Below are 23,999 nucleotides of genomic sequence, written 5' to 3'. Positions count from 1 at the left end.
AGCAGAGGTGACTGTATCAATACTACAGTGACACCGCAAGGTAAAGAGGTTCTGTTCCTTCCTGGGAACAGGAATAGGCACAGAAAAGATGTTGTGCAATAAGACAGTGCAACCAGGACTGGAGATTTTAAAAATCCATAGCCTTAAGCAAGCAACCCCAGTACACCCAGCACCCTGATGTCCATCACTCACTTTCTTTATTTTTCAGTGTCTCCATGGGGGCATGGAAACCAAAAAGCCTACATCATTGCCCCAGAGTTCTAGCAAGTAGAGGGAGAATGCATCCTCTCTCACCCTCAACTTCTGGAGACATAGGGAAGCAGAATGGGATATCCAGCTCATATAGTCCCCAGCTTCACCTGAGAAGTACTACCACCTTCCCATCAGCACAGGCTGAGAAGCCTCTACATTCTTCAGCCAGGTGTCAGTAATCAGCCTTATTCCTTTCTCCTGACAGGCTCACCTTTCATAAGGCACTGAAAGGGCACTGGGAAGGAATAATGACAAATGCCAGAGGAAAACATTTCCCAGTTTGACTGATTGACCCAAATTGCACTATTTGGCACTGTCTCAGACAATAGAGGGGTCTCAGTAATAAAGAGGTCAGGTGAGCTGGCCTGCCCACCTGCCATTCCTCTGGCCTCAGTTACTGGCAGTCAAGTGAAGCATAAAGGCTAATCTCTCATCAGCAATTCAGAAGGGTAAATTAGAAATAGTTGTACCTACTCCTTTGGCACACCAATTTTCCTTGTCTGTGTCCATCCACAGACTGGCTGGAGGTAGCAGGTTGATTAAACATCTCCACTGAGGAAGAAGACTCCCCTTCCCCTTGAATACTTAGGTGAAGCTGACAACATGAATTAGATGCCAAAATAATTGTTTGGAGATCTTTGAAAACCTGCCCACGTTGTTTGTTTCTATCTCTTTTGTTTGTTGCTCTCCCTCATTACACTACTGTTTCCCTAGAGGAAGTGGTCTGAGACACTGATAGCATGATCAATGTTTTCATGTAACAGAAGTTTCAGCAAGTCTTTGAATGGTGGAGTTGGAGACAATAAAAGCACTGTCTGAATAGTTGAAGGGGATCTTCCTTGTTTTCCAATTGCTTTCAACACTTTAGGCTTGCAGAGGCTGTACAGCTCTTGTACTAATAAGTTTATTATGACCTAGTCCCCTTGAAAGGGTACCATTCCATTTGCAGGGACTATACTGCTCACACCTGCAGGGAAATTGCCATCTACAAGCAGAGGAGAGAGCAGACTTTCCTGGGAGGCACTGGCAGCTGGTCTGAAGGTGTTGAAAGATTTCTGGGGATGTGGTTGCTGTAGGAAGTAATGGAAGAGAGTCTATAGAGAACCCTATGACCGATCCTGTTCCACCCACAGGTGCAATGAAGAACAGACCAAGTTGTCTGTGAGAACTTCAGTGAGAAATGTAAGTTTCTTCTAGTTCCTGCAAATTGAAGGTTCTTTGCTTCACATTTCCATACCTATCTCCCTGTAGAAACCTGGCACAGACAGGACAAAAATGCGAATACTTTCTTGGTGTAACTAGTCTAGACACTGTTTCCACTTCTTCCTTTCCCATTGCTCCTGCCTTTAAGGGTTTACCTTGACCAGTAACATTAAAGTAAAAAACAGTGCCATAAAACCGTGGACAAGAATATCCCCAAAGAAACAATATACCCTCATTGTAACTCCTTTCCCCAAAGCTACCTCGATGTAATGGGAATGGCTCTCAGGAGGACTCAGCAGGCTGTCATCCTTTCTCCTGCTTTGTTCTGCAGGACCAGTGATTAGTCATAACCTGATGAGATCCCTTCCTGTCTCCTTCCTTTGCCACATCTTTGTGCCATCCCTTGCATCCGGGTCTCACCCCTAAAGCACACCAGGAGGTTTAACCTGAGGCAAATACAACAAAAGCAAGCAAACCTGTCTCCCAAGTGTTAATTACACATGGAGCAGTTCCCAGGTAAAACACAGCAGAACGGATTCATCTGCAGCAGCCGGTGGGACAAGCTGCTGTGAGGAAGTCATTGTGGATGATGATGCCATGGAGCTGGGCTGCACAGCAGGGCAAAGGGGAACCTGAATCAAGTCTTCCTTATTTTTCTGCTTGTTGCAGTCACTTCCTCCTGGAAGGTGAGCATCCAGCTGCCAAAGGTCCTGTGGTCTCAAGAGCAACCACACAGAAAGAAGGCAGGTGATGGAGGCTCCTGCACTGCATTTGTTACAAGGCATGCGTGTCTAAGACCTCTTTTAATCTTAGTCAAATATTAAACTACCGTGTGGTTTACCCCCCTGAGTCATCCTTGGAATAGTTATTCCCAGACTGAGAGCAGACACTTCAAAGACAGACAAAAGTTAACAATGACTCACTGTTTCAGGACCCCTTAAAAACACTCCCAGGTTATAAAATCACACACCCTACTTTCCCTTCATGCTAACATGAATAATACATGTCTCAGCTGAAGCTGTGGGAATTTATTAATTTTGCAGAAGAAGTGATCAGTAATGGGATTTTGAGGTTAGGATAGCAAAAATTGAGTTACCGAGTTGGAAGAAGGGCTGCTGCCACAGAGAGGGGCTTCTAATAGAAGTCCTTGATCTTGGGCCCAGTCTCAATTAAAATTTTAATTACTGAATTCCTCCAGAATAAACTGGGCATATTTAGAAACTGTGCTACTGTTACTGAATATACTGAATAAAACTAAGTATGAAGTGACTATAAAGACAGTTAGGGTGAACAGCAGAAAACCTTGAAGCAGAAATTAGCAGAGCCTTCTGCTAAGAGTAAAAGCCAATAAAAACATCTATTCTAAAGGCTAGGCTTCATCGTCTTATGAAGGAGCTCATCCTTTCATAAATATTTTTTTTTGAAGTGGGAGGAGACACTAGAGATGCCAATCAATGAATCCTCCCAGCTCTGTGTTTGTAGGAATGACATTACTCCTATATTGTTTGGCACAAGCAGAAGAGGCATCATGTCCTTCAGGTTTGCAGGAAATCTGTGACCGATTTTGTAACACAACACTACTGCTGAGGTAGATTAAATTATTGCCAGTGAGACAAACATACCAAACTACAGTGTCTGGGCACAATTCTGCCAGTGGGGATATCCAAACACAGTCACTGGTTTGCCATGGGGCCAACTGCTCCCTGAGCTCCCTGCTTCTGTGTCAGAGAACTGCACTGAGCCTTATCTGGCTCCACCCTGAAGGCTTTGACTATTTATCCAGGAAAAATCTATTCCAGGCTAAAAACAAGAGAGAATTCCAAGCAGAGCATCTCAGGCAGTGCAGAACAGAAGAAGGAGACAATCTTGTTGCCATTTTTATTTCTCCTGCATGTATTTAGACGTTTAAATACAACAAAACAAGCAAGGTCATCTCCCCCTTTACTGCTTGCATGGTCTGCAGGCAGGTTCAAAATATCTGGTTTGTAAATGGAGTGGGAGACACCCACACTTCTTCAGACAAAAAGACTCATAAAGCCAATGAGGAAAGCAAACATCTCTTTGCTCTGCAGATATTCATGTTTTCTCTTATCAATTTTCAAGGCTTATTTTATACATTACCACTGCCAGATCAAAGCAATTCCCTTTTCCTAACGGATGTCGGTACTATACAAATGTCAACATCAGGCCATATAAAGTCACGAGAGGTATGGAAAAATTATATTCCCACAATATTATCCTCCTGTCATGCCTGTGACAGCCAGGAGGCAGAAACCGTGCCTCTAAGGACTCTCGAGAAATCCTGTGGGGATACACAAGGCTAGATCAGAGTTACAGAAAGAAACAGCAAGAATTGAAATGCTGGACACCAGAGTGGTCTCCCAAACCACAAAGCCAACTGTTGTTTGATGCATGGCTGCTGCTCACCACCTCCTCCTGAAGACATACCATGAAATGCCATCACAGATTTGCTGTTGTTATTTTAAGTGATGAAATATTTCATTGTAAATAATGTCCAAGCAAATTACCAACACTCCCAGCTTTCCTAAGGACAATGACAGAGGGATGAGAGCAGTTTGCCCAGGGGTTTTAGGACTGTTTACAGAGGGGGTGGATGACACAGGTGTATGTTTTGAACAGAGGAATTTGATCATGGATCTGCAAGTAAAAGCATGAAGGGAAAAAATATATGGGCAGGCAGCCTTTGCATTCCCACGGCCCCAAACAGCACCGTCCTGCAAGGCAAGGGCACTACAAATGGACCATAGCTAACCTATATGAGATTGAGGAGAACAATGAAGTGCTGCTCAGGAGTGGGGGATGATTACTTCAAATTTTCACTGCTGGGGTAGCAGAGGTCCTGCTGCTCAGGCAGCCTCCAGGTACGACCCCAAGAGCTTTTGATGAAAAAAAACAAAAACTACTGTGTCCCAAGAGCAGGGAATTCATGATTTCGGGATGCCTGCACTGAGCACAAAACCTCTGGCAGCAGCAACGGCGGTGGGCACTGCAGACAGGGCTGCAAGGCTGACTCATTTGGGTTAGCGAGACACAGGCTAATAGTGCCAGTGACCACACCGGAGCACAAGGGCGACTGCCACAGGACACAGATCACCTGCTTCTCGGCTTTCAGGTCCTTTGGAGCATCCTTAACACGGGGATGCAGCTAGCACCCAGCAGGTGGAATGCTCGTCTGGAGTGGCTGCCCCCGCACCTGCGGGAGCGAGAGAATCCATCTCGGCTCTGCTCCAAGGGGAGTAGAAGATCGTATCAGCTTGCCTCTCCTCCCCTTCCTCTTACGCAATTCAGCATGCAAGGGAGTGACTTGATTTTTTTTTTTTTCCACTCTCGCAGGGAGTTGGTTTTCACTTCCTGTGCTCACCGAGCCTTTGTCTCCGCTGGACGCAGCTGAAGGCGCACCTGAGGGGTGAAGGCACGGCGGGGCGGCGGGGACACCCCGCTCCCAGCAGCAGCTTCAGCGGAGAGCGCCCAGGTGGGGCTGAGAGCACATGCCTGGGGGTGAGGTGCAGGGTCGGGGGACACCTCGGCTACCTCGGGGCGAGCCGGAATCCAGAGCGCAGCCTCGGCCATGCTCCGGCTGCCTCTTGCCCCGGGTTGGCACACACTTGAACACTGTCCCTCTTAGCTTCATGTGTCTTCTCCCTTCCTTTAGGAAAGGATTGAAGTCCTAAGACAGTGAGAATCGGGGCGCCAAGATGTCCAGAAGGAGCCCGGGTCCATGGTTTGTACCCTGGGTCTGCTTGTTGCTGGTGTTGGACTTGAGCGAAGGGCAGAAGGAAAAACCCTTCGGTGAAATGTGCCTGGAGGACTTCACGGCTGGGCTGCCGGATTGGGTGCTGGACACAGACGCCTCCGTCCAGAATGGAGCCACCTTCTTGTCGTCCCCCATGGTGCATCGGAGCAGGGATTGCATGAGAGCCTGCTGTAAGGACCCCGCTTGTAACCTGGCTCTCGTGGAGCAGGGCCCGGGCTCGGAGGAGGACCGCATCCAGGGCTGCTTTCTCCTCAACTGCCTCTATGAGAAGGCTTTCGTTTGCAGGTTTGCCAGGAAGATCGGCTTTCTCAACTTCTTGAAGAAGGACGTGTATGATTCCTACCTGGCAATGCAGAATCACAGACCTAGTGGTAAGGTGCCCGTAATGGATCCCTGCAAACCGGGTCTGGAAGAGCATTAATGGTTCCTTGGTGCCAGCTCCTCCGGCCATCATAGGAGCAGCAGTGCTGCCAAGCACTCGGGGTAGAGTGATGCTAAAGATGGTGTTTCTGTGTTTTCTTCTGCCACAAAGGTTTTCCCAAACCCCAATACTCATTTTTAAGATCTGTGCCTCAGTTTACTTGTTAGTGAATGAATAGAGAATCTCTCTTTAACCTGTTTGAAGCAGGTGGAGTGTATGATTACCAAAGTCAGAGTTTTTGCTACTTAACAATGTAGAGAAAATGGTGTTATTTTTCTTCTCCCTTCCCATGGCCTTTGAGATTGGAAAGTGAAATCCTCTAAAAATCTACACATAACCAGGTTTTAAAGGGCTGCATTAAGCTCTTAATTGCTCAGGGGCTGGAGGCAGGATGCAATCCACTTACCTTTATTTAACAGCAGCCTGGATGGTGAGGTGCGTCAGTATTTCTCTGCTTGTTGGGGCTGGTCACTGCTGCTGGGACAGGAGCAGCTGGGGGAGGCTGGTCATAAAATTTCCCCTTTGGAGGTGGGTTTCTCTTCAGCAATCCCTGTTTCCCTGCTTTAAAAGATTGCACCTGGACACAAAGAGCCTGGTGGAAAATGAACTAATCTGAAGCTGGCCACCTGCCATCTCCAAAGAACTGCAGTGTGCTCAGAAACACTAAAAATAGGGGACAGCAGCTTCTCCTTTTGCCCCCTCCTTCTGTGTTTTGTTGAAGCCTAAGAAGGCTGGCATGTTTCTAGCCTGGCTGGGTCTTTGGCAACCATAACCAGTTTATCATTTGTTGGTCCCTGGGCAGGGTTGTTAGAGGATATCTCTATGGGTAATCCTCCTCACCCTCTCCTGCCCACCTGTGGGAAGGAAAGGATCTGTGAAGATGGCAAGGAGAGCATCCAGGTGGGTGCAAGGGCTTGATGATGTGAGCTGAATAGATCTTTGCTCTTCTGCTGGGATGTAGCAGCCTGAGGCCTTGTGGGTGCTGGAGGAAATGGCCCCAGACTCCACAATGACCACTTCTCCATCCTGAGTAGCAGTGTGAGGGGTTTGCACTTCTCTGAAGCATCCCTTGGGTATTGCTGGTTTGAACAGCAGTGTGGCAGAAGTGGTCCTCCTGGTCCTCTGTCCCTACTTGTGGCTTCCTACTGGATTTTAGGGCCTTTTGGTAAAGGTGTCTGACTGTTTCAGTAGTTCTCCTGCACCTCCTTTCCAGGCTCAAAATCCTTTTCACAGGAGCTGCAGTTAGGGAGGAACTGAAGGCCACATCATCAAGACTGGAGGTGGCATGCTGGCAGCTGTCTAAACTCCTATGTGTTTTGCTGTAGGAGGAAAAGGGAATGCATCATCTCTAGTACATCCTGATTTCACAAGATTAGATTAAAATATAATGTACTGTTGAGCAATTCACTCTTTACCTCTGTGGAGCAGTGCCTCATACAACAAGACTGCAGGCCCCTCATCCCTTGAGTGGTCCCAGGGTCTGGCATTTCCACGTGTGCAGATCTTTAGAAAGTGTCCCAGGGTCACCGACCTCTCTATGTGACCAGCAGTGACATGTTTGCTAAAATATGGCACCGAGCTGCAGCACCCCAGACACCAATATGAAGTTGCTGTCTTGCAATCCATCCGTAGTGCTCCTTTCACTGATCCTGGCATGGCTGCGGTGGGGCAGGAAGACCCAGGAGGGCTTATCAGTGAGAAGTGAAAAGCACTCCAGAAATGCAGTTCGGGTGCCTCTCCTTACTCTCATGGGGCTTGTGCCTCAGACTGCTGTGGATGTAGGAGGGGCTCAGTCTCTTCTACTGCTGTCTTTGACTTTCAGAGGGTGCTGGGTGCCAGGCAGGTCTCCAGCTGTAGTGACAGACGCTGGGCAGCTCGCCACTGTTATTTGGGTCAGGCTGCGATGTTTGTGCTGTGCTTTTATTGGAAATGTGTTCTCCTCCTCTCTGAAATTTTTAGGCATTGTCTTTGATACCAAAAGCTTTCTGAGTAACCTTGAATGACACTGCAGGGCTAGCAGGGGAAAGAGACCAAGGGAGTTATCTTACTGGAGAAGTAACTGAGTCCTCCTCCCTACAGCAGTTGATGAGACACTTAAAAGTGCAGATGTCCATTTTGATTCAGATATAAACCAAAGAAATCCAAACCAAAACCCCAGGCCCTTCCAGCCATGATGCTGGAATTGGGTCCATGCAAGACCTGTCTGGACAGGAAGGTGGATGCCTGGCTGTCACTGAGGGGGAAACGGGGAAGGGCACAATGGAGCAGGTGCAGGAGGTCAGGTGAAGGAACCTCTGGGCACTGAATGTGTCCACCTGGCAGCATAAGGAAGCTCTACAGCATTTTTGCTTCTTGACCTTTTAGGGATGCGTGAAGAGGCCAGGTGAAACAAGCATTAAAGGAAGCCAGTTTTGGCATGTCAGGTCTTCCTCCCAAAATCTTGGCCCAGGTTTTGGACTGGAGACAAAATTGTGTAGTTTTCCTGCTGTTGCGCTGTATCACTACTAAAATGTCAAGTTTTGTGACTACTCTGGATCCCAGGTTACTGGCAGCCCCCTGATTCTGGCCCTAAGGGTCTGCAGGAAGCTTATCTGCTGCTTTATCATGCATTCCTTTCCTGTATGTGCTGCTGTCAGGTGTCCTAGGAGCCTTTACCTGTATGTCTCTTCCAACACCCTCTGCAATGATAAGAATTAAATGCATGTTTTTTCTAGTGAATAATGAAATACCCAGTTAATTAATCCAGTGGGTGACATTAAACAGAAAAGTCACAAGTTATGAGACTCACAGTACAACTGCTACTACAGGGAGCAGACCTGTTGAATTAAGAGGTTTATATATGTTTAGGAGGATACTAGGTAACTCTAGTTACCTAGGAGACTAAAAAGCACACAGCTGGGGGCTGCTGAAGGGGCAAATTTAATCTTGGAGTGTTCCTGAAGCCTGATGGAAGTAGCTGAAAGCTGGGAGAGCATATTCTTGCAGTGCTCTTGCTCTTGTTCAAGCATCCACAGCGATGGATGGCAAGTGAACCACGGACAGGGGTACCTGCTCTAACCCACTGTGGCCACTCTTACATTGTTATGACTTCAGAAAAACCTGTGGCTACAGGCAACAATGAATACAGCTGAAACCTGGGTTCTGCACATCTTCTGAATACATTTTCAGTATTTTGCAGAACAAGAGCTTCTGAATTCTTTGTAAGCTGGTGATGGCAGCTTGGCACTGTCTCTTGCCTGTTTCAGCTAACGTACAGCCTGAAGTCTCTGATGTTGTTGTTAAAAGGCATGATCTTCTTAAATGATTCCTGAGCCTGAACTTTGGTGCGAGTTTTCTGTCTGGCTCATCCGGGAGGGGCAGGCTCACCATGCACTTTATTGGTTATAATGGAGCCCAGTGTTTAAGTAACTAGCCCAGCTTATTCTGGTCTAGGCAAACCAGTTTTGGGTGTGAAACTGGAAAATAGCCTCCCTGAACCTTTGTCCATTTCTTGAACTGAACCTTTTGTGGTTGTTTTGAAATGCTCAGTGACACTCTCCTACTCCTGTTGAATCCAGGGCTTGTGAGTGGGAGACAGGAAATTTTTGGGAACCACAGGGTTCTAATCAGATATGTCTGCTCCTGCCTCACCATGGAGGGAGATTTGCAGGCTAAAACTTCGGTAATGCATTCCAAAAAGAGAGCTCCCCAAGAGTAAAGCTCATCCCTCCTCAAATGTTTGGTCCCATGCTGGTTTCCATTCTGTGGACAACTAAAATGAGCAGCACTGGTATCACAGCTGGGGCTGGGACAGGTCCCCCTTTGGCTGATGCTGTTGAGCCCTGAGTCAGCTGCTCATGCTTAGGCTCAGGCCAGGAGATGGGAAGTTGCACAGTCAGTACCTACAGCACAGATTCAGAGGCTAATATGTACTGGAGGGGTCCTGGAAGACCATCTGGTCCAGCTCCCTGCTCAGAGTGGGTGATGTGGGGCTCCCACTCTGCTTGCTGTGAAATTAGTGTTTGTCATGCAGCATTTACTGAAGTGGCTGCATCATGTCCTGTCTCCAGAGCTCCAGTCTCCTCAAAGAGACTGGAAGTACAAACCAGTCTTCACTAAAATGGCATAAATACCTGTGGGAGAGTCTTTCCCTCTGCCTGCCAAATAGGACTGATTTCCCATAATCTGAGGAAGGATGGAGGGAACCTAGTGACAGCAGCATCTTATGTTATTCTGAAAATATAATCCATTCAGTCATACTGTATTTTTTTAGAGAGGTTAAGTTGATCTGCTCTGTGCACCACTTACAAACCACCACAAAAACCTCTAGAAACTAATGCTTGGCTGTGCATGAGTTGTTAGAAAACTGTATGGCTTTATCATGACTGTATTTGCTGCCCAGCAAGCATGAAGCCCTAAAGAAAGAGCCTGTATTTCTCTTTCTCCAGGCACTGCATTGTGTTGCCTTGTTCCCTTTCCTCTCTTTCCACCTCAGGCAAATTAATACTGTGGCAGCAGTGTTACCTCTTCATTACCTCTGCCCATGGAAATGGAGAGTTTTCTAGTGTGGATGGGTGAGAAAGCTGTTCACTTTTGAATGACTTCCCTGGAAGCAATGCAGGAGAACTTAAGCATTTGTGGGAAGAGCCACACTGCTGCCCACCTGCTTTTGCAGCAGACAGGTTCTGCTGGCTTCTGACTCTTGTAATCTCTAAGGTCCTGTGTCTCATGGATACTGGAATTTGAGTGGCCTCATTTTTGCTCCTGTCTCTGCTCCTAGCCTGGTCAGTGGCTTTGAGCAGTGTCTTTTGTCCCCAGCGAGGTCTTTCCCTTGCCTGGTCCCCAGTGCAAACCACACTTGTCTCATTTGCAAGTTGCTCCTGCAAAGGCAGTCAGCAGAGGGCTGTAAGGGCCCCTCAGTCACCACCAGAAAGCTTTCCAGCTCTTTCTAGTGTCAGCCTCAAATCTTTCTGAGGTATTTTTAAGCATTGTTTTGTAGTCTCAGCTACTCAGGGTGTATCTGCATGAGCTCTGGAATGGAGGAAATCTGGTTTTCTATAGATCTCAAGGGCAAAAGCTAATATCTGAATTCCAGAAGAGAAAAACCTCCAAACTGTGAGCTTTGCAGGTACATTCTGCCATGGGATTTCAGTGGTGCCTGCATAGCAAGGTCCCTGGTGGGGTCTCTACCCCACATGGATGCTTACTTTTGAAGCCCTTGTAGAAATTTATTATCTTTCAAATTCCTGTTTCCCCATCAATTTTAGTTCAAGTTAACTCATTAGAGGTGAAGCCAGACAAGCCACTGACTGCCTGAGCTTTTAAACAAGAAGAAAATTTTTAAAAAGCGAAAATCAGGGTCTCAGGCATGAAAACAGTGTGAGTAATAAAACTTTTTAAAGCAATTTGGATTCCCTCTATCATACTTTCCTCTGGAATCATGAAGAGACATCCCCTACTGATGTGTTATATAAATGGGAGAGGAAATTGTCGTTTACGATGTGACTCCAGGAGTATGTTTCGCAGTAAAAAGCATGCCACAGACAGCATCATAAAGCTTTAACCTCCCTGTTAATTACAGAGATTTACAGCAGAAACTTTCCATGGTTGAAAGACCATTATAGCAAAGGTAACTTTCATTTCTCCTACAGACTTTCAGAGCAAAACAGAGTGGAGTCTCTGTTGTACAAGCAGTTTGCTGATACTCACTCTGGGTTGGTCAGCACTTGGTTCTAAAGCTCAGGTGGAAAACAGCCACCTACAGTCAGTGTGGCTTCCTACAGTCAGTGTTGCAGAAATACTCCAAAGTCACTGAACTTTCAGGCATCCTAAGGAGAAAAGGGATAGACTTGAAAAACAAGTCCTTAAATTCTAGTGAGCATTACACCTTGGCAGTCACCACAAATAAAGAAATACTCTTGACTCTTCTGGATGTGAAGAGAGTCAGTAAATTTGGCTAATCAGAGATAGGAACTGGAGAAGTTGCTGATCTATTGAATAGAACTTAGTTTTTACTCAATCATGCAACCCACAACCCAAAGCAGCTGGGTGTTTGGCCTGCAATTTTTTGTTTAAAGTGTACATGCTTACCTGTGTCAAGGAAAAACATGATTTGGAGTCACGAGTTAAGGATCAGCCTCTGTGTTGTTGAAAAACTGGTCTTTTCTTTGTGCAATTGCACCCACCTACTGGGCTCACCCTGGCAGGACGGTGGCAGGGAGTAGGCTGCCTTTCTCCCTGCCAGGCTCCTGCTGTTTGCCTAGCAGGAATGGCAGGAATGTGTCCCCTTTCCAGAGTTTGCAGTGGTGTGTACAAGGTGACAAAAGAAATAAGTGGCCTGTTTTAATGTCAGGTTTGTTTGTACATATGCCTTTTATTAAATGTCTCTTCAGTAGACTGCAACAAGAGTCAATAGCTGGAATCTGAATCCAGATACATAGGACTCAAACAGGAAATTAGGAGCAAGTCTGCAACAGTGAAAATAATCAGCCAATGGAGTAATTTTCTCAGGGGTTTGGACACTAATCCTCTCCTTCAGTCACAGTCAATATAACAGTGTAATGTCAATTTCTATTGAGCTTATAAATGATGGTTGGTGCCTTTACAAAAGACTCAGGCTGAGCTGGAACACTGAGTCTTGGACTTGGTACAGCTCCTACCAGGTGGAGCTTTACAGGCTGAGCTATGCACAAAGCCTGCAATCAGAGATGTTCAGGCCAGAAGGAGTTATGAGTCAGGCTCAGCGGTGTCATTGTATAGGCTGTTCTTGCTGGCACAGGCGGGGATCAGTTTACATCTCTTCTACTTACAGTCTGAAAAAAACATTTAATAGATTGTGGAAGTTGCTGGTAAGATAATCTATGGAACAAAAATAACAATCTCATGAATGGTTATTTTTTTGTGCTGTTTTAAAGGCATGTTTGTCCAAGAGTGGGGTGAAAGATGATCTGGAAGAGAAATATTTCTCATCCAAGTCCCACATTGTGTAGCTCTGGCTAAATATGCTAATGTAGTGCTTAGAGATAGTGGGAGGAACGATGAGAGTCAGTTCCACATTCTTCAACACCCACATCAGGCTGTCTCACTGAGTGAAGGGCGGACATTGCTCTGTGCTCTTCTCCAAGGATGTGGTCCTACTCTCAGAAGCACAATGGCTGTAGCCACAAGGCCACCCTCTTATGGTGGTTCCTGTGGACCGAAGTGCCCAGGGAGCCAAATGGCTCAAAGAGACTGCCATAGTGGATTGTGGACTTATTAAATTAGTGAGGGCAGTATTAATGGTACTGATTGCCTGTTGCTTGCTCAGGCTGCAAGGAGCACAGCTGTATAAAAGTGTTTTCCTTTCAGCAGTTGAAGTCTGGATTGATTTAGCCTGGAAGAATCCCTTTCCCTTGTCTTCCTGTAATGGAGACAAGGACTGGACCCTTCAGTCTCTTACCCAAGCCTTGTTCTACATTCCTTCTGCAGATGACCACCCTCCAATAGCCCGTGCTGTCAAGGACATGAGGGTACAGCCAGGGGAGCCAGTGATGCTGAGAGGCACAGAGAGCACGGATGACCATGGGATAGTCAGCTATGAATGGAAACAGATCCTTGGCGACCCCTCTGTGGAGATGAAGGTAGGGAGCTGCAGGGAATAAGCAGCTTGCTCAGTGGCACCTGTGGTCTGCACTCAGTTGGTCAGTCAGAGCCCTGACTTAAAGTCACCTTGTTCAAGTCAGTCCACACAGGAGCCTGTTCCCAAAAACTGTGGAGCACTCCTTGTGGTTGCCCTCCCTCTCTCACACATTATTTAGAAGTGTCATTTTTGGCCACATTAGGTCTCAGGCTCCCTGCACAGGATGCTGTCACAAGCTTTCCTGAGCAACACCTGACCTGCCTGGGTGGGAGCAGCTGTGAGGGCAGAGCTTCCATGCAAGAGCTGCCTCTGGTCCCAAGATCCTACAATTCAGTGAAGGGCCTTCTCTTAGTTTTAGTCTCTCCACTTCAGTGCATTTCCTCTTCTGTCTCTGAACAATCTGGTCTCAGGCTCTGCTTCTGTGCTCCTGGGGCTTTTCCTGGACTTTGCCTCTCTTTAAATTGTTAAGCTCTTCCTCCTATTTTATCTGAGCTGGAGCAGAGATCCAAGATCTCTGAGGTGTGAACACTGTCTATTTGCTACATGTTAAAAGTAAATTGTGGCTTTAGAAGGCCCACAATAATTAAAAAATAATTTAAAAATTATTTATTTTAAACTTCTGCAAAATGCTTTGGAAAGCCATGGAGTTCTTGCGGCACCTTTTGGAAGAATTAGCAAATGAGTACATCAGGCCCACAACTGATTTTGAGCAACAACAGTGACAAACTCTGGAGTGCCAAGGGGTCTGTGTAATTCAGCAAGTACTCCTTTCCTTTTCCCTTTGCCCTACCCCAACTTCTCAGGGGGAGGATGTCCCCTGATATTATGTTGTATTAATTACATAAAAATTATATATGGCAAGGCTGTGTTCTTTTGAAACCTAATCAAAACCAGATACAGTATAGAAATGAAGGTCCAATTCTATTGCAAATATAGAAGAAAAGTTTGTGTCAATAATATTGTAGCTTTCTCTTCTAACAAAATAATTAAATACCGCTACCTTATTCCCTATGTACTAAATAAATGATTCATAATGGGTTTTAAATTTTAAAAAGTTAAGTAAAAACTACAGGTATTTCTGTCCTCTCCAAAGAGTTTTATTTTCCCTTGTGCTTTCACAATGCCCCAAAACATGAAATATCTTATTATGCTTGTGGTACTTGTTCTCTCTGTATTCCAGTTGGGTTCCAGTCCATGGGTTTGGGGAGATTGTCTGGTACTGAGACATTTTTCATGCCAGACATCTGCTCGAAGGTTTCCATTCAAGTTCCTTTCTCCCTAATGCAGGAACATGAGCCTTGCATAGCTTTAGTCACTTCTTCCTTAGAAGTACTTTTCTCCTACATAAGTCTTTCTTTTGCATTCTCAGAAGCACGAAGAAGATCAGGTAGAAATCTCCAACCTCCAGGTGGGGACTTATGTCTTCCAGCTCACTGTCACAGACACTGCACAACAGCAAGACTTCACCAACATCACCATCGTGGTGTTGAGCTCTGAGCAGACAGAAGGTGAGCCTGAGCCCACACATATCTACCTGGAGTCCTCGAGCCTGGGTGCTGCTCTGGCATTATTGGTGCTCTTCTCAGAAGGGTGGATGGGAGAAGAGCACAACCAAGAGCCTGAACTTGCATGTCAGCTTTTTCCCAGTAATAGCCTGCACCAGTAGTGCAAGGTCTCTGCATTCATAGTGATCTATTTTGGAGTTTTCATGTACCGTTGCAGGAGATGGTACCTGCAATAACTCCATCTGCTCTGCCTGTTATTGCTCTCTGCTGGGTGACACCAGAGCGGGTGAAGCTTGGGGTGCAACTGAGGTTGCCAAACAGGAGAATGTGAAAGGTCTTGTTGACTCTGTGGTTTTGCTGTGAAGACCCTTAGGTTGCAGGGTAGGTGGAGTCATCTGCAGGGCATTCAGTGTATCCCTGGATTAATTTTTTTTCTTTAATAGCTTTATTTAACGATGAAAATGTTTAGCATTACAAGTGTATTAGGGTAAGGAGTTCTTGGACAAATGGTTGACTACTAGCTAAGCAGGGGATGTCTCCTACCTCAGGTACCATAAAAATATAAGAGCAGCCATGTCAAGTGATGCTAAAGGTCTGACCAAAGTCCAATACACTGCATTCTACAGTGTGCAGAGGTTGGTACTTTGGAAAGAGTGCAAGAACATGACACGCTATCAGTAAATTTCTACTATGCTTGAATAATCCCCAAGGATTTTGCAGCTAGGAGATGTTTTTAAGCAGAAGATGGTGTCTTTGTGTTTAATAATATACGAATCCCTTTTTGACCTCATGTAATCTTTGAAAAGCAGCAACCTCCTGAAGCAGGGAGTTTCACAGCTTAACTATGAGCTGTGTGGGGATGCAGCTCCTTTTGTTTTATGGATGTGGCACCTTCTAATTCGGTTTTGTGACCCTCCCTTTCATATAAAAAAATAATTCCATTATTCCCTACTCTCCTTCTCTATGTTGGTCAAGATTTTATAAACCTTTCAGACATGTCCTTTGGAAGATTTTGTTTGCCTTCACATATACAAAACAGAAAGTTTTCAAAAGGACTTATCTAACCCAGACCCTTTTGTGTTAACTTTCTTGATAGAGCATTGCTTGACTCCAAAGAAGGTGGGTTGGTGTCGGGGATCTTTTCCACGCTGGTTTTACAACCCGAGCCTTCAGCAGTGTGAGGAGTTCATTTTTGGTGGCTGCAAGCCCAACAAGAATAACTACTTACGGGAAGAGGAGTGTGAACTTGCCTGCAAGAATGTCAGAGGTGAGTCCTTCAAAAATCCAGCCCCCTCTTTCTCATAGGATGGGGATGACCCTATGGACAAGTACTGCAGCCTCTTGGCTGACACCTAGTTAGAGCCCAGTAAGCTGAGGAGACTGGGCTAATTATGGATGGGCAGTCATTATCTTAAGCTGCCAACATATCTGACCCAGCTCCTAAAGCACTGGACAATGTGCTCTGGCTGCAGAAGCCCTCATCAAATCTTTGTGTTGCATCTGAAGCCTAAATTCAGAGAGCAGCATCGTGCAGCTGGGGGCCAGAAGTTATTCACTCCCAAAATGAAATTAATCTCCCTCCTTGCCACCCTCAAGCCACTGAGAACAATTTAGTGCTGCTCAGATAAATGGGCTGAGCCTCTGCCAGACCCATTGTAGTGCACAGCTTAAGAAGGAGGTTAAAGCCTTGGAAAAGAAAGACAATTGTGGTAGGAAGTTCCCCTGTACTCCTTCAGGCTTGCCTCATGTAAGTACAACTCATCTGGATCTCTGAGTAGTGGGCGTCCATATTTCACCTCTGTAAACCAGGGCCTCCTTCCAGAAAATATGCTCTTCTCATGTGATACATGAAAGCAATATAAAGCTGATCTTAAGATGACAAAATGCTATGGTAAGTTTATTTTATGTTATTTTTCCCCTTGTCTCTTCAGGTTCTGTTGGTGGGCGACAACAGCCAGGTGAGTCTCCCATAGGACAATGTAATCCTATTGCAAGCTTGGGCTGAGTATCTCATGTCCATTCCTGTGGCTTTTGATTAGGACTCAGTGTGGAAAGTGAGGCACTGGAGACTAATTTCTTTAGTAAGCCTTTCACTTTCATGTCATAGGATAATTTAGGTTGGGGATTACCTCTAGAGGTCATCTGATCCAAACCACTCCTGAAAGCAGGCCCAGCTTTGAGTCACCCTTGGTTGCTCAGCTCTTTATCCAGTTCAGTTTTGGGTATCTCTGAAAAAGGAGATTTTACATTTAGTCTGGTCAAACTGTGCCAGTGTTTGATGACCCTTATTATAATTTTTTCCTCTTATATTGAATTTCTTTCTCTTGTTGCAACTCCTCTCTGTTGCTGCTCCAAAATTAATTAATCCTAAATAATCCTATTACTGTGCTCCAAAATTAATGTCTCTTCTATAATCTCTGTCTTCTCCTCATGCTAGGTCTTGTGCTCTAGGCTCTTGCTGAGATTTACTCGAGTATGCCAATGTTTTTTGTCATTGGGGAGCTGAGAACTGGGCACAGTAGTCAGCACTTGGGACAACCTCTAGAGCAAAGAGATTTGAAGCTTTTGCAGCCCAGTGTGCAGGTTCCAGTTTGGCTTTCCTAATTTAATCCCCCATGCTTGAGCAATGTCTCCACATTCTTCCTGAGTAGCTCATTTTTGCTTCCACCTGCTATGTACTCCTTTCTGAGAGGAAACATGGCTGTTTCCAGAGTAATGTTTACTTTATAAACAGATTTTTTTTTTTTTTTTTGAGTCTAAGGTGGCATTGAGGAGAGACCTTTACCAGTCTGCCTTGTTTCTTGTTTGCCAGCCCTATCAGCAGCTTTTAAGTCCTTTGTAAAGCATCTGGCAGGGAGAAACAATGAATTTTAATGAACTATCTGAACTGTTTCTGATGTAGTATGCAATGGGAACTGTCAGGCCCCCTTCTTCAGATGCAAGGATGGTTGCTGCATCGATGCCTATCTGGAGTGCGATGAAACTCCCGACTGTGCTGATGAATCGGATGAGATGTACTGTGAGCAATGTAAGTACTTTAAATTCTGGCTCAAACAACCTCAGCATCTGCCCAGGAATGGGTCCAATGTAAGTTACAGGTGCTGAGTCAATACTGTTTGGTGTCTTCTGTTCTTATCTCCTGACCCTGCATTATCTCTTTCCACAGTATTATGTTTACAGGTTCTGCCATTTCCTGTATCTCTTCTGACTGCAAGAGATGGCCTTCCTTCTGTGACGTTTCCTGCCTCTTAATACGCTTTGAGTCTCTTCTCTGCACCTATCTGTAAGACTTCAGGCCTGTCTTTCTGTCCCCTTTCAATATTTTTCTCACTGAATGACTTACCTGCTCTCTAAAAGTGGGGAAATGGGGAAGGAAATCACTATTTCTCCAAGTCTGTCCAGTGCCACAGTCCCCATAATATCTTCTTATGCTAATGTAAATGCACAGTGGTGAGATGCCCAAATCCACCCTACTCCTCCCTTCTTCCATCCTTCCTCACCTCTTCTGAATTCTCATAATCTCTTTTCAGTATGTGCGTGTTTTGTTCCCTTTTTAGATTTGCAAGCCTATGATTCATCTCTCTTGCCCTCTCTTATATTCTGCACTAGTGCTTTTTATATTTCTTAAAACCTGGAGTGACTTTTCCAATACTTCTTGATGGAAAACAAAAATAAGAAAGCAGCCTTTATTTTCCTTAGTTTTGTCTCTGTATCTGTGGATTGGAAATTGAGAAAAGTTTCTTGTTGCTACATTTTATTTTTCCCAAGTTCCTCTCATAGCTTTGAGATATGTAAGAACATCAAATTATATCTCCCTTCCTCTGGCTTGTGAAAGCAAAGGAAGGTGCAGGAAAGCCTTGTCTGCCCATGTCTGCATGGACAGAGGCATTTCTTTTCAACTGGTGAGAGAAGTTTTAACATTAAATGTTTCCCTTGCAGATGCTCGTGAGTTCAATAGACTGCAGAAAATCAACGTCACACATAAGCAAGGTATGTACCATCCAGGGCACCTAGGCTGACCTCTGCCAGCTTTTGGTTTTTTCTTCAGTTTGTTGTTCCATGGTAAAACTGCTTCCCTCTATAAATCCAAAACCAGGTGTAGCATCTGGTTAGGCCCTCTACTGAAAATGAGCAACGGCCTGTTCTCTGACCTTGAGGACAGCTGTTGACAGCAGGTATTCACTCTCCTGCCTAAACTTTTTCCATCCAGGTAGGTCTCATGCATATTGCTTGCTGGGCACAGTACCTGGCCTGTACACAACCCTGCAGCATAGTGTTTTTTTTTTTAAATAGTGCAAACCAAAGCAGTGTGGGGGACACAGCAATATCTGTGCTTGATCCCATATCTTTGCCTTGTTTGTTAAACGGTAGACAGTAGACCTATCACAGGGCTAAAAGAATATATTCCAAGTCACTTAAATGCAGCTCATTGTAGAGGAGACCCGAGTTGATCCGTGGTTTCTGTGTGTCCAGGCTCTTCATGCTCCTTTCTGCCTGCCAGGGAGGACAGGTCATTTCCACAGGGGAGTGAATCCAGGGTTTACCATGACTCCACACTCTGAAGTTCCTTTTTCTGCTTGCTAGTTGGATTTATGGCAGGTGCCAGCTCACCTTTGCACTGCAAATTTGACCAGCTGGCAACTGAGCAGCGGGGACCGGAGGGCCACTGTTCTAACTATGGTTTCCTCTTCCATGGTGCTTGTGCTCTTTTGTTGTGAGCAGAAAATTTTGCTGCTCTGGGAAGACACTGCTTGGGCTAAAGCACCTCTGCCTTGCTTTGCCAGGCCACTGTGTGGACTTGCCTGATACTGGACAGTGCACCGAGAGCATCTCCCGCTGGTACTATAACCCATTCCTGGAGAAATGTGACCCCTTCACCTACGGGGGCTGTGGTGGCAACAGCAACAACTTTGAACAAGAGGAAGAGTGCATGAAATCATGTTCAGGCATCACAAGTAAGCATACATAGTGAGGGCTGGAGTTTTACTGATCAAAGTGGGAAAACCACTTCAGATTAAATTCTGTGGTCCCAAAGAGGCAGTGCCTTGGGAGCTTTCAGTCAAAGCTGCTCTGCTGTCCAACTCTGGCCATGCCCCACAGTATGGGTGATCTACAGCATCTTTCTGCAATGCAGCCTGTTAATTCACAGAGCTGGAAAGCATTTTGGGTGCTGATGTTGAAGAAGAGACAAAGAAGGATAACAGAATTAACCAGAGATATGTCTGCTTTGAAGAGAATCTAACCTCGTATCTTGGCTCCATGTCTCCCCAAGTGAGAGGGGAGAAACTTAGAAAATCCCAATGACACACTAGACTGAAGCTTTAAACAAAATAGGGAAAGGGTTACACTGTACACTTGGTACATATTGCTTTGGAGACCAACAGGAAGAATACTGCCAAACTGTATCTGTTAAGAGGCAAACTACCTCCCTCAGCTACGCTGGGCCTCACAGCCTACCCTGAGAGCTCAGTACCACGGCTGTCCAGGAGGGATGCTGTGTGTGTTCAGTCACTTCAGAGCACTGGAAATATGCTCCTCAGAAACCTGTCTTATCCCTTGTTCCCAGGCTTCTTTGTAAAACCTTTTTCCTCCCCTCTGTGTTTCCAATTCAGAAGCAGATGTCATTGGTCGAAGATGGGAATCATTTGAGTCCCAAACTGCTATGTTAAGTGAGTAACAATTTTCCCAACCAATCTTTCTTGTTGCTTTTCCTTGTCCTGAAAATACTTTGTCTTTCTTTGCAAAGAGTAGCCTTCTCTCCCACACCCCTTGTGAAGCTGGGGGAGCAGTGTGGGATTTGTGGGATGCTGGCAGTGGCAAGAGGTACTTCTGTGTGCTGTGCAACTGTGGTCCATTTTTTCCTGTGTCTATGACTCAGTAGCTCTTACAGAGACTCCTGTTTTTCTTTCCATCAATTTGCATGAATGTTCCACAGTTCAACATAAAAAAATGGAAAGTAAAACTCTTCCTGAGAGCCAATTTCACATGAGGACTACTAACTTCTACAAGAAAGCAAGCTCAAGTGGATATGTGAATAATATCAAGTGCTAGACTGTGGGGAAATATGATGACCCTATACAGCCTCTCTACAGCACTAAAAAAGCCCAGCGCTATTGAAATACAAATTATTTTTAAAATGTTTTTTTGACATTAAGGTTATTGTTCTTAAATCCTAGAGATTGGTTTAATCTTTAAATTCACACTGTCTCTCAAAAGCATCATGTTTGACTGCCTCCACTGATGATGCAGGGGTTTGGTTGGTTGGAGAAGAAGTGCTCACACCACTGCCAAGAGTACTTTCCCACAAACTCAGCCTATCCTCCATAGCTCACTCCCTCAGTGTTGTCCCAGCCAGGAGGTGTCTTCTGTGACTACCCTTTGGTGGCCTCCCTGTTGAGGTATGACACACGGCTGCTGTTGCAGAAGGAGTTGATATTCCTGGGGTTGTCAAACGGCCAAGCCTGCCAAAGTCACGGAACAGCCTTTAGAGGGCGTGGTGCATCTGGGAAATGATGGGAAATACCATTAGGGAGAGACAGGCTGGCTGTGCCATGCAGTTGCCGTCTTTCTTCTTTGCTGGTTGTGCAGTGACCACCGTGCTGACATGTCAGCTGTTGCCTCTTCTCTTTGCCAGCACAATTTCTGCAGTGGCTTTTGTGCTTGCTTCGTCCTGGCCACTCCTGCTGCATCAGAGTTTGTGGAGCATGCCTTCTAATATGTTCATTTATTCCTGCAGGTGCCTTTGAGGTAGTGATTGCTGTGCTCCTCGGGATCTGCATCATGGTGGTCCTGGTGTTCATTGGCTACTTCTTCCTGAAGAAAAGGAAGAAGAGCAGCCACCGCCGTCAGCCTCCCACTGCTACCAACTCAACCCTCTCTACCACAGAGGACACTGAGCATCTGTTCTACAGCAGTGCCACCAAACCAGTCTGACCTACAGCCTCGCTCTCCAGTTCAGCACTGGGGCACTCCCCAAAATTTCTGGAGTTCTGTTTTTAGACACAGGTCTGTGCCTGAAGGACTCATTCTCTGTGAAGACATTTGGAGCATCAGGCCAAGATTTAACTGTGATTTGGGAGTACTAGTATTTGTGATTGTCTAGGCTAAATGGCTGCTCTGGAAAGCGAGGGACTGGGAGCATTCTGTTGCTCTCTGACATCCATCCATTCCTAACCTCAAACAATCCAGTGAAACTTTGAATTACGTCTTTCTTCCTGCTCAAATCTGGGGCACAACTTTGCTCAACTTCCTGAAGGAACCTGGAACTGGATCTGTGTAGCATTCATGCTGGTGAATGGTGCAAGCTCACCAGAGCCAGCAATTTGTTTTCAGTGTCACTTTCTGCCACTTAACCTTGTATTTTCCTCCCCTTCTGCAAGGTGCCCTGCCTTTCAGCAGTCTGCCTGGTCGTGGTGCATCCCTTGAGGTCTGTGGGATTCCCATAATCATTCAGACCTGATCCAAGGGCTCTCTGACACTGTCCGGCAGTTCCTGTTTTCAGCATGGACAGAAACAGAAACACCTGCCTAAGTCACTAGGCTTTGTTTTTTAACAGAAAAGCACATCTAGACTTTTTGCTGGCTGGCTGCTGTGTTTCAATCTCCTGTGTACAGTACGTGTTCACCATTTTTCTCTCTGTGAGTTGCCCTGGTTCCTTTCCCAGTATTCAGTCTGAACCCAAACACATTGAGAAAATATCTATTTATTCTCACATGAAGTAAACGTCCTTACTTTTCCTGCTGATTGTGCAGGAAAGCTGCAGCTCTGATTTCACTGCATGTTCCTCTGAGCACACTGCCTGACCTGAGTACGTGGCATCTCCCAGAGCACAGGAGTGGGCTGGATGCCACCAGCTAATATCTGCAGGCTTCCTTGCTCCTGCTGGCTCGTCCCTCCTGATGCGAGATGAGCCCAGCCCAGCTCTGGGAGGTCCAAAGTTCATCTCTGACCCCAAGGCAGCATGTGAAATCCCCACTTTGCCAATGTCCTGTTCCCAGTCCTGGTCCTATATGTTCCCCTGTAGCCCCTTTGCAATGAGATGCTTCTGAGCTCTGTCCTGCATCTGTTGGTCTGGGCTTGTACCTCAGTGAGCTGAGGATTTCTGTTGAGGCAGAAGAAGCTATTTGTGAAGGGCCTGATGTGCTGTCAGCTGTGGGGCTGGCACCAATCCCTAAACTTCCAGTACCTGCTGCTCTTGAAAAACTGCTGTGAAGAGAGAGGAAACTGGTGCATGTGTGTCTCTGTGTGTGTGTGTGTTTGTGTGTGTGTGTGTGTGTAAGAAGCATAAATCTATGTACAGACTTCAGTTAAAATGCTTGTGACTCTTTCAGGGCCAAGGGCACAGTGGTTCTGGAGTGCTCTGGTGAAGCCATTCCCAGCTCAGGACATTGCTCAGGTCCTCCCAAGTGCAGTGGCAGGAGAGCTGCCTCCCTGGGCTGATGCCTGGGCTGAAAGGAAAGAAGTCTGCTGCCCAGAGTCTGCTGACATGCTGACTGTATGCCTCTCCCCATTACAGGCATCTGCCTCAGCGTTCCTGGGTCAGATTCCTCCTTTTTGTGACCTGTCTCATATCATTTCTTCCATCTCTTTGTTTTTCCCACAGCCTATCATGACCTATGCAAGAAACCTAATGTCTTGATTTTTTTTTTTTTTTTTTTTGGTGTGTGTTCTCACTCTGATAATAAAGAGATGTTTGTCTTATCTGGCTTGGGAGTGGTGTCTGAGGAGCAATGACCAGCAGAGGGGGCAGGTACCGTTCCCATGCCTGCTATCTCACACCCTTTCATCTGCTTCAGCTGTGGTATCTCGAGAGAGCTCCTGCAGCAGCGGCCATGGTGTGGGGAGGGCTGGAAGCAGAGGTGCAACATATGTGGATACCTGAAGAGGAAACTACTGCTTGAGGTGTTCTGGGAGAAAGATTATTACCCACTAAGTCACCCAGAGAGCAAGGCAGGGTGTAACCTGAAACTGGGTTCCAGCTGGTCAGACTGGTTTGGGCTTTGGGTCTGAAACCAAAAGCAGACACTATTCTTCAAACAGGAGTTGCTCTGTGTCTTCAGGCTGGTGATCGCTCAAGAACTGCGATGTAAAGTCAGCTAAATGTAACTGACTAATTGGCAGTGGGTTTGTATGGCAACCAGGTGGACCTGCCCTGCACCACTGATCTGGCCACCCTGGCTGGGCCTCCGAGTGCTGCTTGCAGCAGGAACGCTTTCTCCTGGTTCTGGGCTGTGGGCTTTGCTCTGT

General features: G+C 46.0%; 1 protein-coding gene across 1 annotated transcript; it reads left to right on the top strand.

Annotated features, from left to right (window-relative positions):
• Positions 1-1,416: 1,416 nt before the first annotated feature.
• On the top strand, positions 1,417-23,453 carry SPINT1 (serine peptidase inhibitor, Kunitz type 1). Its single transcript, XM_053981020.1, has 12 exons — positions 1,417-1,434; positions 4,810-4,948; positions 5,129-5,601; positions 13,098-13,249; positions 14,618-14,756; positions 15,850-16,020; positions 16,685-16,711; positions 17,656-17,781; positions 18,693-18,743; positions 19,538-19,708; positions 20,366-20,422; positions 21,490-23,453. The coding sequence occupies exons 3-12, from the start codon at positions 5,172-5,174 to the stop codon at positions 21,684-21,686; spliced, it is 1,521 nt and encodes a 506-aa protein (XP_053836995.1). The 5' UTR covers positions 1,417-1,434; positions 4,810-4,948; positions 5,129-5,171; the 3' UTR covers positions 21,687-23,453.
• Positions 23,454-23,999: the final 546 nt, after the last annotated feature.

This window comes from Vidua macroura, chromosome 6, assembly GCF_024509145.1.
Source record: "Vidua macroura isolate BioBank_ID:100142 chromosome 6, ASM2450914v1, whole genome shotgun sequence".
Taxonomy (NCBI): Eukaryota; Metazoa; Chordata; class Aves; order Passeriformes; family Viduidae; genus Vidua; species Vidua macroura.
Note: the sequence above shows the minus strand (reverse complement) of the source record. Positions and strands in the feature narration are given on the sequence as shown.